Source organism: Danio rerio, chromosome 3 (genome assembly GCF_049306965.1).
Source record: "Danio rerio strain Tuebingen ecotype United States chromosome 3, GRCz12tu, whole genome shotgun sequence".
Lineage (NCBI taxonomy): Eukaryota > Metazoa > Chordata > Actinopteri > Cypriniformes > Danionidae > Danio > Danio rerio.
Genome location: NC_133178.1, coordinates 24335310 through 24347093, shown reverse-complemented (window position 1 = coordinate 24347093; position 11784 = coordinate 24335310). Strand labels below are relative to the sequence as shown.

At 36.8% G+C, this 11784-nt stretch overlaps 1 protein-coding gene across 14 annotated transcripts in view; it reads left to right on the top strand.

The window, feature by feature from the left end:
* Positions 1–11784, top strand: part of usp43b (ubiquitin specific peptidase 43b) — a 154603-nt gene that overhangs the window by 99299 nt on the left and 43520 nt on the right. For all 14 annotated transcript variants that reach the window (XM_073944499.1, XM_073944504.1, XM_073944498.1 and 11 more), the window contains 4 exons: positions 833–925; positions 1297–1432; positions 1552–1696; positions 9614–9782. In XM_073944499.1, coding sequence (XP_073800600.1) covers positions 833–925; positions 1297–1432; positions 1552–1696; positions 9614–9782 — 543 coding nt within the window. The remainder of the gene's footprint in view (positions 1–832; positions 926–1296; positions 1433–1551; positions 1697–9613; positions 9783–11784) is intronic.

Here is an 11784-nt window from a genome sequence, read left to right as displayed (position 1 = left end):
TAAGCTCTGAGTTAAGGCACTGAAGTCTCCACATAACACTCTGACAGCTGCTGGAGATGAACAGGGCTTTCCTTATCACTCTAAAAATATCTCTGTACACCTCCGTCTGTTTGTCTCTCCACCATACTGACCCAATAATTGCCAACCGAGAGAAGAAGTGGCGCATTGTTTCAATTAAAATGCATTACTATTTATGAATGATTGAGAAAAATGTCATTTTACAGTGAACAATAAGTCAAAATGCACTGTAATTTGCATTAATACGTGTTCTTAGATTTATTTTGGGCAATTTTTTTTTTTTCAGTATGTGTCCGTTCTTGTGACTTTTAGCTGAGATCCCACATCTTTTTTATAGTGCCTCCAACCACACGATTCAGTCCTATCTGTTTTTCCACAGTACACTAGACAGACAGACAGACAGACAGACAGACAGACAGACAGACAGACAGACAGACAGACAGACAGACAGGTAGATAGATAGATAGATAGATAGATAGATAGATAGATAGATAGATAGATAGATAGATAGATAGATAGATAGATAGATAGATAGATAGATAGATAGATAGATAGATAGATAGATAGATAGATAGATTAACATAAAGCTTCATCTACTTACTGACAAGAATGAAGCAGAAATTGCAATTGGGACATTGTAAGCCGCAGCTACAACATTAATTCCTCCCTAGAGATGTTCTGAGCTTCCTCTTCCTTTTGACATCACTTCCTCTTCCACTTAATGTACATTGAGTCCGTTTTCAGATGAAACAATGGCTAATAGTTTCATTGTTTGTGTTTATGATGTATCTTTATGTTTATTACTTTTTTCCAGGTCATCTCTGACATGCCCTCATTGTCTTAAGCAGAGCAACACGTTTGATCCTTTTCTGTGCATTTCTCTCCCCATTCCTCTAAGACAGACACGGTGAGTTAAATTCTGGCCAACAAAAGCATCTGAATCATGCAGGAATTTGTGGTTTTGTAATTTTAGCTACTTGTTGCTTTTCTACAGTCAAAAACAGTGTAGCAATCTAAACAACAGAAATAGATTGATCGCCAGGGAAGTTTTTTTTTTTTTTTTTAAACAGGAGGAGAAGGAGAAGGAAATGACCACCCTTACATTTACAAATACAATGCTATTGTGCCAGTAACTGTAAAATTAGATTGAACATTTTTAATACACATGAAACAGGTTGTTGGAGATATTGAGATGCCCTTTACTACTATCACTAACATTCAACATTCAAAAGCTTATTTTAGACCGTAAAGCATGCGTTTTCTTCTTTCTCTCTGCAGACCTGTGTGTGTGACTTTGGTGTTCAGCAGTAAAGGGCAGCGCTATCTGAGAGTCGGGCTTGCTGTGCCTCTGTTCGGCTCTTTGGCTTGCCTGCGCAGGATGGTAGCAGATGAGGGCAAGATCGCTCCTGATCAGGTGACAGGTGCACACACAGCATCACACAGACCGACCTTATGCCTGCAGACAATTTATTACCTGACCAAGTCAATGTGCTCCAAAAATGAACACTTAGTTTCATCTCTGTCTTCCACTAGGTGATTTTGACAGAGATCTACACAACAGGCTTCCAGCGCTCGTTTTTTGATGACGATGACTTAACCATCATAGCAGAGAGTGACATCATCTATGCCTTTCAAGCTTCACCCCTTTACATCAGGGGTGGCTCTGCACGAATCTCAGGTATGTGTATATATATTATATACTGTATGTGTATGTTTGTACAGCTACTCTTTCTGTTTTTCAAATCTGATTGGTGGAGAACTATTTTTTGGGTAGTATCTTTGACCTCCATACCCATGTATCACTTATTCTGGAACCTGATGTATGTCTCTAAAGTGGTTAAATGGGATTTTTTTGTTTACTAAGCTGTGGTTACCAGCCTCATGACTATGTACCAATAACAGCATTGCTCAGATACATTATATCCGTGTTGCCATATATAATGTTTCTGAAACTGTATTGTACAATATTGATATAGATGAAAGGTGCTGTATGTAAGTTTTTGACTCTTCTAAAGCAGAAAAATATCATAATATGTTTGCAGATATTTAAGAAACTTGCTAAATGAACATTCTGGTTTATCTAAAAAAAATCAATCAAAATCTAATGTCAGATATTCTGCTTTGAAAATTGGAATTTCATGAACGCTGTTTTTGTTTTGGTTCTTTTACCCCCCAATGCCAGATTAGCCAATTATATTTCAAGCCCTGGCTTGGCTTGCTGGAAAACGTGTATTCAATCATTCAGAAAGGCTCTCAAAGCATGCGTCTGTGACCGAAATGTGAACTCGGGTGGACAATAGCAGACTCTGAAATGAGACGCAGATTAAGAGTTCCACATAAAGTTATTATTAGCAGATAATATAATTATGAGCGTAAACATTAGGTGAGCATTGTAACTGCGTGTTTTTATACTACGCTATATGACAGGATTTGCAGTGATAAGCAAATCGGCTGTTTGCACTAGATTAAATATGACAGAAATGTAAATACAGCCATTTAGAATCACAGAATATGCACTCACTCACGACATAGTACAAATTATAATCTATTAAATACATATTAAACCTCATTGACATTATTATTTGTACTTGCTGAATGATTAATACTTGTTTTGTAACTTGGCTTGTTCACAGTTCTAAAGATCAATTTCACACGATTTATTTTGCTTTCAAAATCTGAGGTAAAACTATGTGCTGTAGTATGGCAATAAATGTCATGTAAAATTCTATTCAAACTCACATTATTAGCATTTAATGCTAAGGTTGCACATGAAGGACGATGATCGACACACAACTTTATTGGAAAGAAATTGAATACAGACATTTATATATATATATATATATATATATATATATATATATATATATATATATATATATATATATATATATATATTTCAGGGTGCTTTCAAAATTAAACATATGGAAAATACTTAATGATAAGATGGTAGGATGAAAGAATGGTAAAATACAGGAGAATCTTGGCAAAAATGGGAGGGTTGACATAAAGTGAACAGGAAGTGTTTGTGGAACAACTGTTTTGCGAGGGAACGCAAAACATATTTGCGAGGGAATGCAAAAGCTTAAAATGATATATTTTCCTATCACTCAGTTTTTTTTTCTTCTCCCACCCAGTTTTTTTTTCTTCTACCAATTTTGTTTTTCCACCATCATGTCCCTTCCAGGTCTCCATAAGTATCCAATATTTTGGTTCAAATATGATGGAAGGCCTGGACATTTTTAATGGTTTGTGACACGACAAAGTCTGTTTGCCATGGTTGGGAAAATATATTAAATGGCCCACATTCAGTTCATGCGGATGTAAATTGAATTGGTTAAAAAATAAATCAATGTTTCTCAACCGTGTTCCTGGAGGACCACCAACACTGCATGTTTTGTATGTCTCCTTTGTCTGTCATGCTCATTACAGGTCTTTCACTCTCTGCTAATGATGGTTAGGAGACATAGAAAATGTGCAGAGCTGGTGGTCCTGCTGGAACGTGGTTGAGAAACAATAAATGACATACTAAACATGCTATGTATGTATATATATATATATATATATATATATATATATATATATATATATATATATATATATATATATATATATATTTGTGTGTGTGTGTGTGTGTGTGTGTGTGTATGTGTATGTATATATATATATATATGTGTGTGTGTGTGTGTGTGTGTATATATATATATATATATATATATATATTTGTGTGTGTGTGTGTGTGTGTGTGTGTGTGTGTGTGTGTGTGTATGTGTATGTATATATATATATATATATGTGTGTGTGTGTGTGTGTGTGTGTGTGTGTGTGTGTATATATATATAGTCACCATAAAATATATATTTTTTAACACTGTGTAATAATACAATTGTAAAACTTATGCTAAAATAAAGCACCAGAAGTTACCAATAATAATAATGTAAATAAAGTTACTACTGTAGATGCTAATGTCTAGATCCCCTAACTTTATTGTTTATTTGGCATATATTACTCTAAACAACATGAAATAATAACTAAAGCATTTTTTACAGTTTGCAGAGTTGCAGAGACTTTTCATATTACTATAAAAACAAAGGTTTTATCACAAAAAGGGGAGCCCTGTGAATTAAGACCCAGGTGCAAAGACTTTTATTGACAGAGGCGGATAGAAAACAAGCGGGTGGGTCAGAGATAACACACAGTCCAGTGTTGGTTCAGGTGGTTTTCTGAGGCGGTGCTCTGTGTACTGGAGATCTGTGGAGAGCAGAAGTGTTTAATTAACAGTCTCACTGTGTTACTCTTGAGTGATAACCTCACACACACTGAGTAGGGCTCGTAAAGTGAGAGAGATTGCATGAACATATTTTTAGTCAGCACAGCTCATTCTAATATACCTAAATATTTTTCATTTCCAAAACTGGATCTGAAAAGACCCTCAGATGGAATGCTGGGAAACACAGCTGTCCTGATGTTCAGCCATAAAAACGTCCCTTCTTGATGAAAAGGCTTGTCTGCCCTCCATCTGTCCCTGATGGCATATGTGACCTTGCTGAATTAATGTGTTCATTACATGCAACAGTCTTCCGTTGTAAAGGCGCAATAAATTGTTGATGGATTCAGAGTACAGTATGTTGGCTTCAACTTATTCTTAATGTATTTGTTTGCTGGCTCATATATATGCATATGGGTCAGAGTTGCAACGTCAAATTGTGGCCTCTTTGTTATAGTTAAGTAATTCTATGTACATAGAATGGATATTATGCAAGTAAAGCATGCAAGCAGCACGGCACGGTTGCTCAGTGGTTAGCACTGTTGCCTCACAGCAAGTAGGTCACTGGTTCAAGTCCCGGCTAGGCCAGTTTTTGTGTGGAGTTTGCATGTTTTCCCCATGTTCACATTGGTTTCCTGCAGGGTGTTCCGGTTTCCCACACAATCAAAAGACATGCGCTATAGGTAAATTAGATGAACTAAATGGGCCATAGTGTATGAGTGTGTGCAGGAATGTGAGAGTGTATGGGTGTTTCCCTGTACTGTGTTGCAGCTGGAAGGGCAACTGCTGTGTGAAAAATATTCCAGAATAATTAGTGGTTCATTCCGCTGTGGTGACCCCTGATAAATAAGGGACTAAGCTGAACATGAATGAAAGCATGCAAGCAATGTGTAAGATTTAGGGCTCTATTTTGACGATCCCTGCGCTTTTAGTCCAAAGCGCAGGGCACAAACTGAGAATCCACTTTTACTATTTTAAGGATGGAAAAATCCGCTTTGCGCCGTGGCACATGGTCTTACAGGGTTGAGCTCATTCTCAAAATGAGTTATAGGTTTGCTTTGAGAATAAACCAATCAGAGTCTCATCTCCCATGCCCTTTAAGAGCCAGTTGCACCACACCATAGCGCATTTGCTATTTACATAGCAGACTTTGTGAGTGAAAAAACTGAACATTTCACTAGCGAGAAAACAGTTAAGCAGAGCATCTAAGGGTGGAGCCGAACCCGAATACAGTATTCGGAAAGGCACGAATAGCGTGTTCTTACGAATACTTGATTCGAACAAATACTTGAAAAATTATTTGTATTCGGAAGCAAGAAAAACATTATATCAAAAAGCAGCGTTTCCTCATGAGACCACAGTGCATGCCCGCGTGAGTGAGTGAGTGAGTGAAAGAGAGAGAGAGAGACAGAGAGAGAGAGAGAGAGAGACGCTCAGTCAGTAGTCAGAGGGCGGGGCGGAGATAAAAGGTGTCTGGCACAAGCTTCTCCACAGCAACAGACAGAAGGCTCGGCTGAGCGAAAAAAATACTTCACTGCATCACTATTTTTGTTAAATAGATTTTTGTACCTTAATTGAGTTCCAAAGGCAGTTTATAAACTTGTAGCGGAGTTAAAGCGGAGTTTGATCGGGATATTCTATTACGCTGCATTATTGACGTCTGCAACCAGGTGCTCTGTTTACACAACGTTAGCTCTGTTAGCGCGGTAATTTAGACAATAGACTGTTGACAGAGTAACGTTAACGTTCGTTTATAAAGGTTAAAACGATGCTTTAGCAGTTGTGTCGAATAGTATGCACTTATGGGAGTTATATGGTACGTCTAAATTACTGTCTTTTGCAGACAGCAAGATATATGCTATAGGCTAGTTAACCTTAGCATAGCTTCCCGTCACTTTTTATTAACTTGAAACTCCTCAAATACATTTGGGCACCCAGAAAAAGAGTGAAAAAGACTGCTGCTGAGCCCTTTCTTGGTCCTCCACCAGTCAAAATAAAAAAAAACCTTCAGGTTCTGTGTGGAAGCATTTTACAGTCAGTGCTGCTGCAGATAAAACAAAGTGATACTGTATAATGTGTGCAAAAGTGAAATCAGCAGAGGCAGAGATATTAAACATCTGTCAACATCTTCTATCCATAATCATTCATTGAATTATTTTCGGCTATATCCCTTTATCAATCTGGGGTTGCCACAGTGGAATGAACCACCAATTTATGCAGCATATGTTTTATGCAGTGGCTGCCCTTCCAGCTGCTACCCAGCACTGGGAAACATCCATACACTCTCTTTCACACACATACAATAGGGACAATTTAGCTTACCCAATTCACCTGTATTGCATGTGTTTGGACTGTGGGGGAAACCGGAGCACCCAGAGGAAACCCACGCCAACATGGGGAGAACCCAGTCGGGGCTCGAACCAGCAACCTTCTTGCTGTCAGGCGACAGTGCTACTCACTGTGCCACCGCGCAACCTTCTATGTAATGTATTATCACATGCACTAAAAGCATCCTCTCCTGATACTGTCTGTGAACCCCCCACAAGCATCAATCCCCTCAATCAGCACAGCTATGTTCTGCTAAATCCTCCACAAGCACCAAACCATTAACACAGCCACATTCTGCCCCAGCAAGTCAGTTTCAAACATTAAAAAAAAGGAAAAAAAAACAAACTTTGTGTCTGTTTTGTGGCAGGCAGATGACAAAAGCAGAGCTGTATCTTTTAGTATTATATAGAATACTTTTGTTCTGCCAGATCTCCCAGGCAGGGTTTTATTTAGATTTATTTAGTTAATATTAGTTTTTGGAATTCTGTGCATTGGAAAGAAGTTCTTTCAGAAGAAGAACAGTTTTTTTTTGAAGCATTATTTGTTTTTATTCTGTCTACCTCAGTGGTGGTGAGGTTCATAATATTCACAATGGTATTTTATTAGTTGTTGGTTTAACCATGGATGAGATAATGGCTTCTATGTTATTATCTTTTCAATGACATTTCTTGTCACATGTTCAAAAACAACAGCCAATATTGCATATCTATAATTTATATAATGGGTATAATTAAACAATACTTTCACTATAACGTAAATAAGAAGTGTAATAAAAAAAATTTATATTTTTGCACCATTTTGAATTTTACTCGAATACAAATACAAATACAAATACTTTTCCCCCTCAACAAATACAAATACAGATACAAATACCGGCTGCTCCGCACATCCCTCAGAGAGAGAATGAAAGATGAGGCTCCTCATTGTTTACTTTCGCTTTCACTCTTATGGATAGAGAAATGTGTTGTACGCACAGACATCCATAAGCCTGTAGCCTACATAATTAATTTAGTTTGTGAAGCGCAAAGAATTGTTTCAGTTCTAATTTCAAGCAAATTGTTATAAATAAACTTAAAAAGCCCCCCGAGATGAAGAAGGCATTAAAGTATGGTTTTTATATGTTTTTATGAAGGCTAGAAAATAATATTTTTGGTAATATTTTAACCCTTTAATTCTTTTTCATTTGTAAAGATATTTGTGTATTGCTGTACATCTTTGTGTATTAAGCGGTGTGTAAGCGAAGCGCACAACTAACGTGTTCTGCGCTGGACAATTGACCAGCTTTGATCTGATCTTATGAATTGTTTATTATAGATCCTAAAAATAGCAATGCGCCTCAACACGGTTTCTTTTTTAGACCAGAACGCCTATGGGTCACAAATGAGCGCAAATGCATTTGCTATTTAAATAGCATGGCGCAAAACGACCAAGCTGAAACTAGGAAACAACAATTGCAATGTGCTGCATTGTGCCGGGTGTATGATAGGCCCCTTAAAGTTTCAAATACATGTGAAAATAAAATGTCAAAATATTGGGAAAATACTTTAGTCTTCCATCTTCATTTTATTATGCTTTCATTTATTTTATAATATTATTTCAGTCATTACTTAGAATAATGTTGCATTGTGTGAATGATTGTTACGAATTACACATGATAAGGACTGAACTAAACAAAACAAGGGCAGAAAATTTAGATGTATGTGAGAACAAAACTACAAACAGCGTTCAACATAATTATTAAATATCAAAACAAATAACTCCAGAAACAAGAGCACAACACAGAAAAGCAAGGTTCTATAAAATAAAAGTCAATTAAACAGTTCATAATTTAAGACCATTTATGATTCTTAGGCCAGAAAAACTTTAAGTAGAAATATTTACTAAGGTTATAAATGTTCTGTACTATCACATTTGATTAATTAAATGCATATTTGCTGAATAAATATATAGATTTCTTTCTATAAATTTATTCATCAGGGGTCGCCACAGCAGAATGAACCACCAACTTATTCAGCATATGTTTTATTCAGCGGATGCCCTTGCAGCTGCAATCTAGTACTTTGAAACCACCATCACACACACTCATACACTATGGCCAATTTAGTTCTTACAATTCACCTATAACGCATGTCTTTGGAATGTGGGGGAAACTGGAGCACCCGGAGGAAACCCATGCCAAAACAAGGAAAACATGCAAACTCCACAATGAAATGCCAACTTGACCAGCCGGGACTCAAACCAGTGACCTTCTTGCTTTGAGGGGCCCAAGCGTTTTGCGCTACACCACTGGGTGTTTCCTAGTGATGAGTTGCAGCTGGAAGGGCATCCGCTGCGTAAAACATATACTGGATAATTTGGCGGTTCATTCCGCTGTGGCGACCCCAGATTAATGAAGGGACTAAGCCAAAAAGAAAATGAATGAATGAATGAAGGTTTACACATTCTGACTAGCCTGACAAATTGGCTAGCTCCACCAACAGCATGAGTTTATAATGGAACTATAATTTTGCCTATTAAGAAACCATTTCTAAAATCCAATTATTTTGGGATGCATTTCCGCTTTTATTATTGTCACCTTGAAATGAAGTGTTTCTTTTGTCCTTCATAAATTCAACTGCGTGAAATCAAATAGCTGCCCTTGACCGTTTTTGCTTAGTTCATTCTAGATGCTTAATTTCATGTTTCTTAATAACTGCTTCCCAGTCGTTGTTTATTGGGAGGAAAACAGCATCTGAAAGCTTGACGTTCATTATGTGTGTGTGTATGTGAAGGCTGGCGTCAGATCACACACCCTACTGTGTTCAGTCTGCTGTCTGCTGTGCTCTATTTGCATGTCTCCATCTGTCTTTCTCTCTCTCCTTCACTCTCTTCCTCTCTCTACCCATCTGTATGTCACCTTGTTTTGTAGCGCAATAAAGTTTGACATTATTCGGCTATGTAGAGCCGCAGACAATAAATCTGCCCATGTTGGGAGGTGACCTCTAGCTCTCCGTGTCCTCGCAGGGTTTCACCACAGTCTTCCGTCCTCTCCGTACTCCTCGTCTGGTCCGGAGGGTCACCGTCTGGCCGCGTCCGGTGCTTTGTCATCTGAGTTCCTGAACCAAACCGATGGGATGCTGAAGGTCCTGTTGCTGGTGTGTAATGCCGCTGGAGCAGGACAGCAGGCAGTGAGGTACCGCACAAAATACTGACTGTATTTTGAGGTTGCAACTAAACAGTTATTCATTGAAACCTCATTTAAAAGTCGAAAGAAAAAAGTTTCAGAAAGTGTGCTAAAACGTAGAACATAATGTCTATTTATTTAAACAAAGTTTTAGTATCTTAATGTTAAAATTATATACTTTAATATATTTTATGATGTGAAACTTTTTGTAAGTTTTGCTTTGATTATATATCTTGTCACCAGTGTTGTGCTAGTTACAGAAAAATAATAACTAGTTACAATTACTTAATTCAAAAAGTAATTCAATTACTTTATTGATTACTCACACCAAAAAGTAATGCGTTACTTTTAAAAGTAATTTTTCAGCTACTTTTCCACAGAACATTTTTAATGCTCCCTTATAACTTTACTTCAGTGCTGCGTGGAAAATACACTGTTGATCAACTTCACAGTTTTAATTAATTTGCATTCTCACAACTAAAACAAAAGAAAACTTAAACAAAATAAATTTTTAAATACTAATTTATTGAAGTCAGACCAGCAGCATAAAAACAAACAAAAAAAATATCACAAGGTGAAAAACCAGCTGAATAATTTAGAAACAAAAAAGCAAAAACTAAGGTTATTGTATTTACCCTTTAAGCATGTTCCTTCACTACTTGAAAACTAAACTCAGCAACAATATACAACAAACACAAAACCCTTAGGAAATAAATAAATGAAAGTAATCTAAATTATCATTCAGAATCAATTTGGTGAAACTCAGCAGCAAAAATCTGCTATTATAACCATACATTTCATGCTTTTTAAACAAAACCAAAACATAACAGCTGCTCAAAAATGAAATCTATGAGCAATTTTCAAACCAACCACAAATTAAATTAGTACGTCAACAACTTATGGGAAGGAAGGTGTGTATATTTAAAGTGCAAAATCAGCTGTTGCTATACAGCTAAAAAATTATGTAAAACAATAAAAGAAATCACAGCATTTTTCTGAGCAATACAACATTTAAATAACGTGTTCTAAAACACAACAAAAATTTGTCACTGTGTCTACTAAATTCTACTAAAATAAAAAAAATTAATTTTGTTATACAGATAACAAATGTGTGCTAGATTTTTTTAAACAACAAACATAATAGTATTTGTAATAATAATTAATGATAATAATGTTAATAGTTTATCGGTTTCTCCTTATGCACACTCGGTCTACCTCTCTCACATTCTGTCTCGTTCTCAAGCACACTTGGCCTCTCTTGCATGCACCCAGTCTCTCCCGTGTGCACTTGGTCTCTCTCAAGCGCACACTTTGTGTACCTCGCGCGCATCCAGTCTGGCGGCCTCATACACAACGCGTCTTTTGTTACGCCCAGCAGGCACACAACGTCATAAGACGTTAATATTAAGTTAGATTTAGGTCATGACATCAGGTGACCAAAATTCAACGTCTAGCCAGCGTCTAAGGACAATGTTATTTTGACGTCCAATAACAATGTCAAATTAGGTTGATATTTGTTTGATTTTAGGTTTTTTTTGGAAAGTGACCAAAATCCAACGTCCAATAAACATCATATTGGTAACATCTACACAACATCATGGTGTAACATGATTAGACATTGATATTTGATTGATTTTAGGTTGATTTTAGGTTGAGCGTTGGACCTTGACATCAGCCTGACATTGGGTTCTGACGTCAACCGGATATTCATTCCCAGACAATATCCAACGTCTCTGTGACGTTGGGGTACAACGTCAATTTGACGTCATGTTGACGTCCTGTCCCTGCAGGGTAGTGGTTGGTTGGCATCGACAAATCCCACAATGCGTTGCTACTGTAAACTGGAAGATGTAGGTTAGACTTTATCCCAAATTAATTAACATACCTACTGTAGTAACGGTCAAACGCTAAATTTATTCAACAGAAATAAAATTTTAGCTGACAAGAACGTGAAATATTTTTGCAACTTTTGTGTATTAAAAATATCAGCAAATTTTAAAGAAACGTGCGT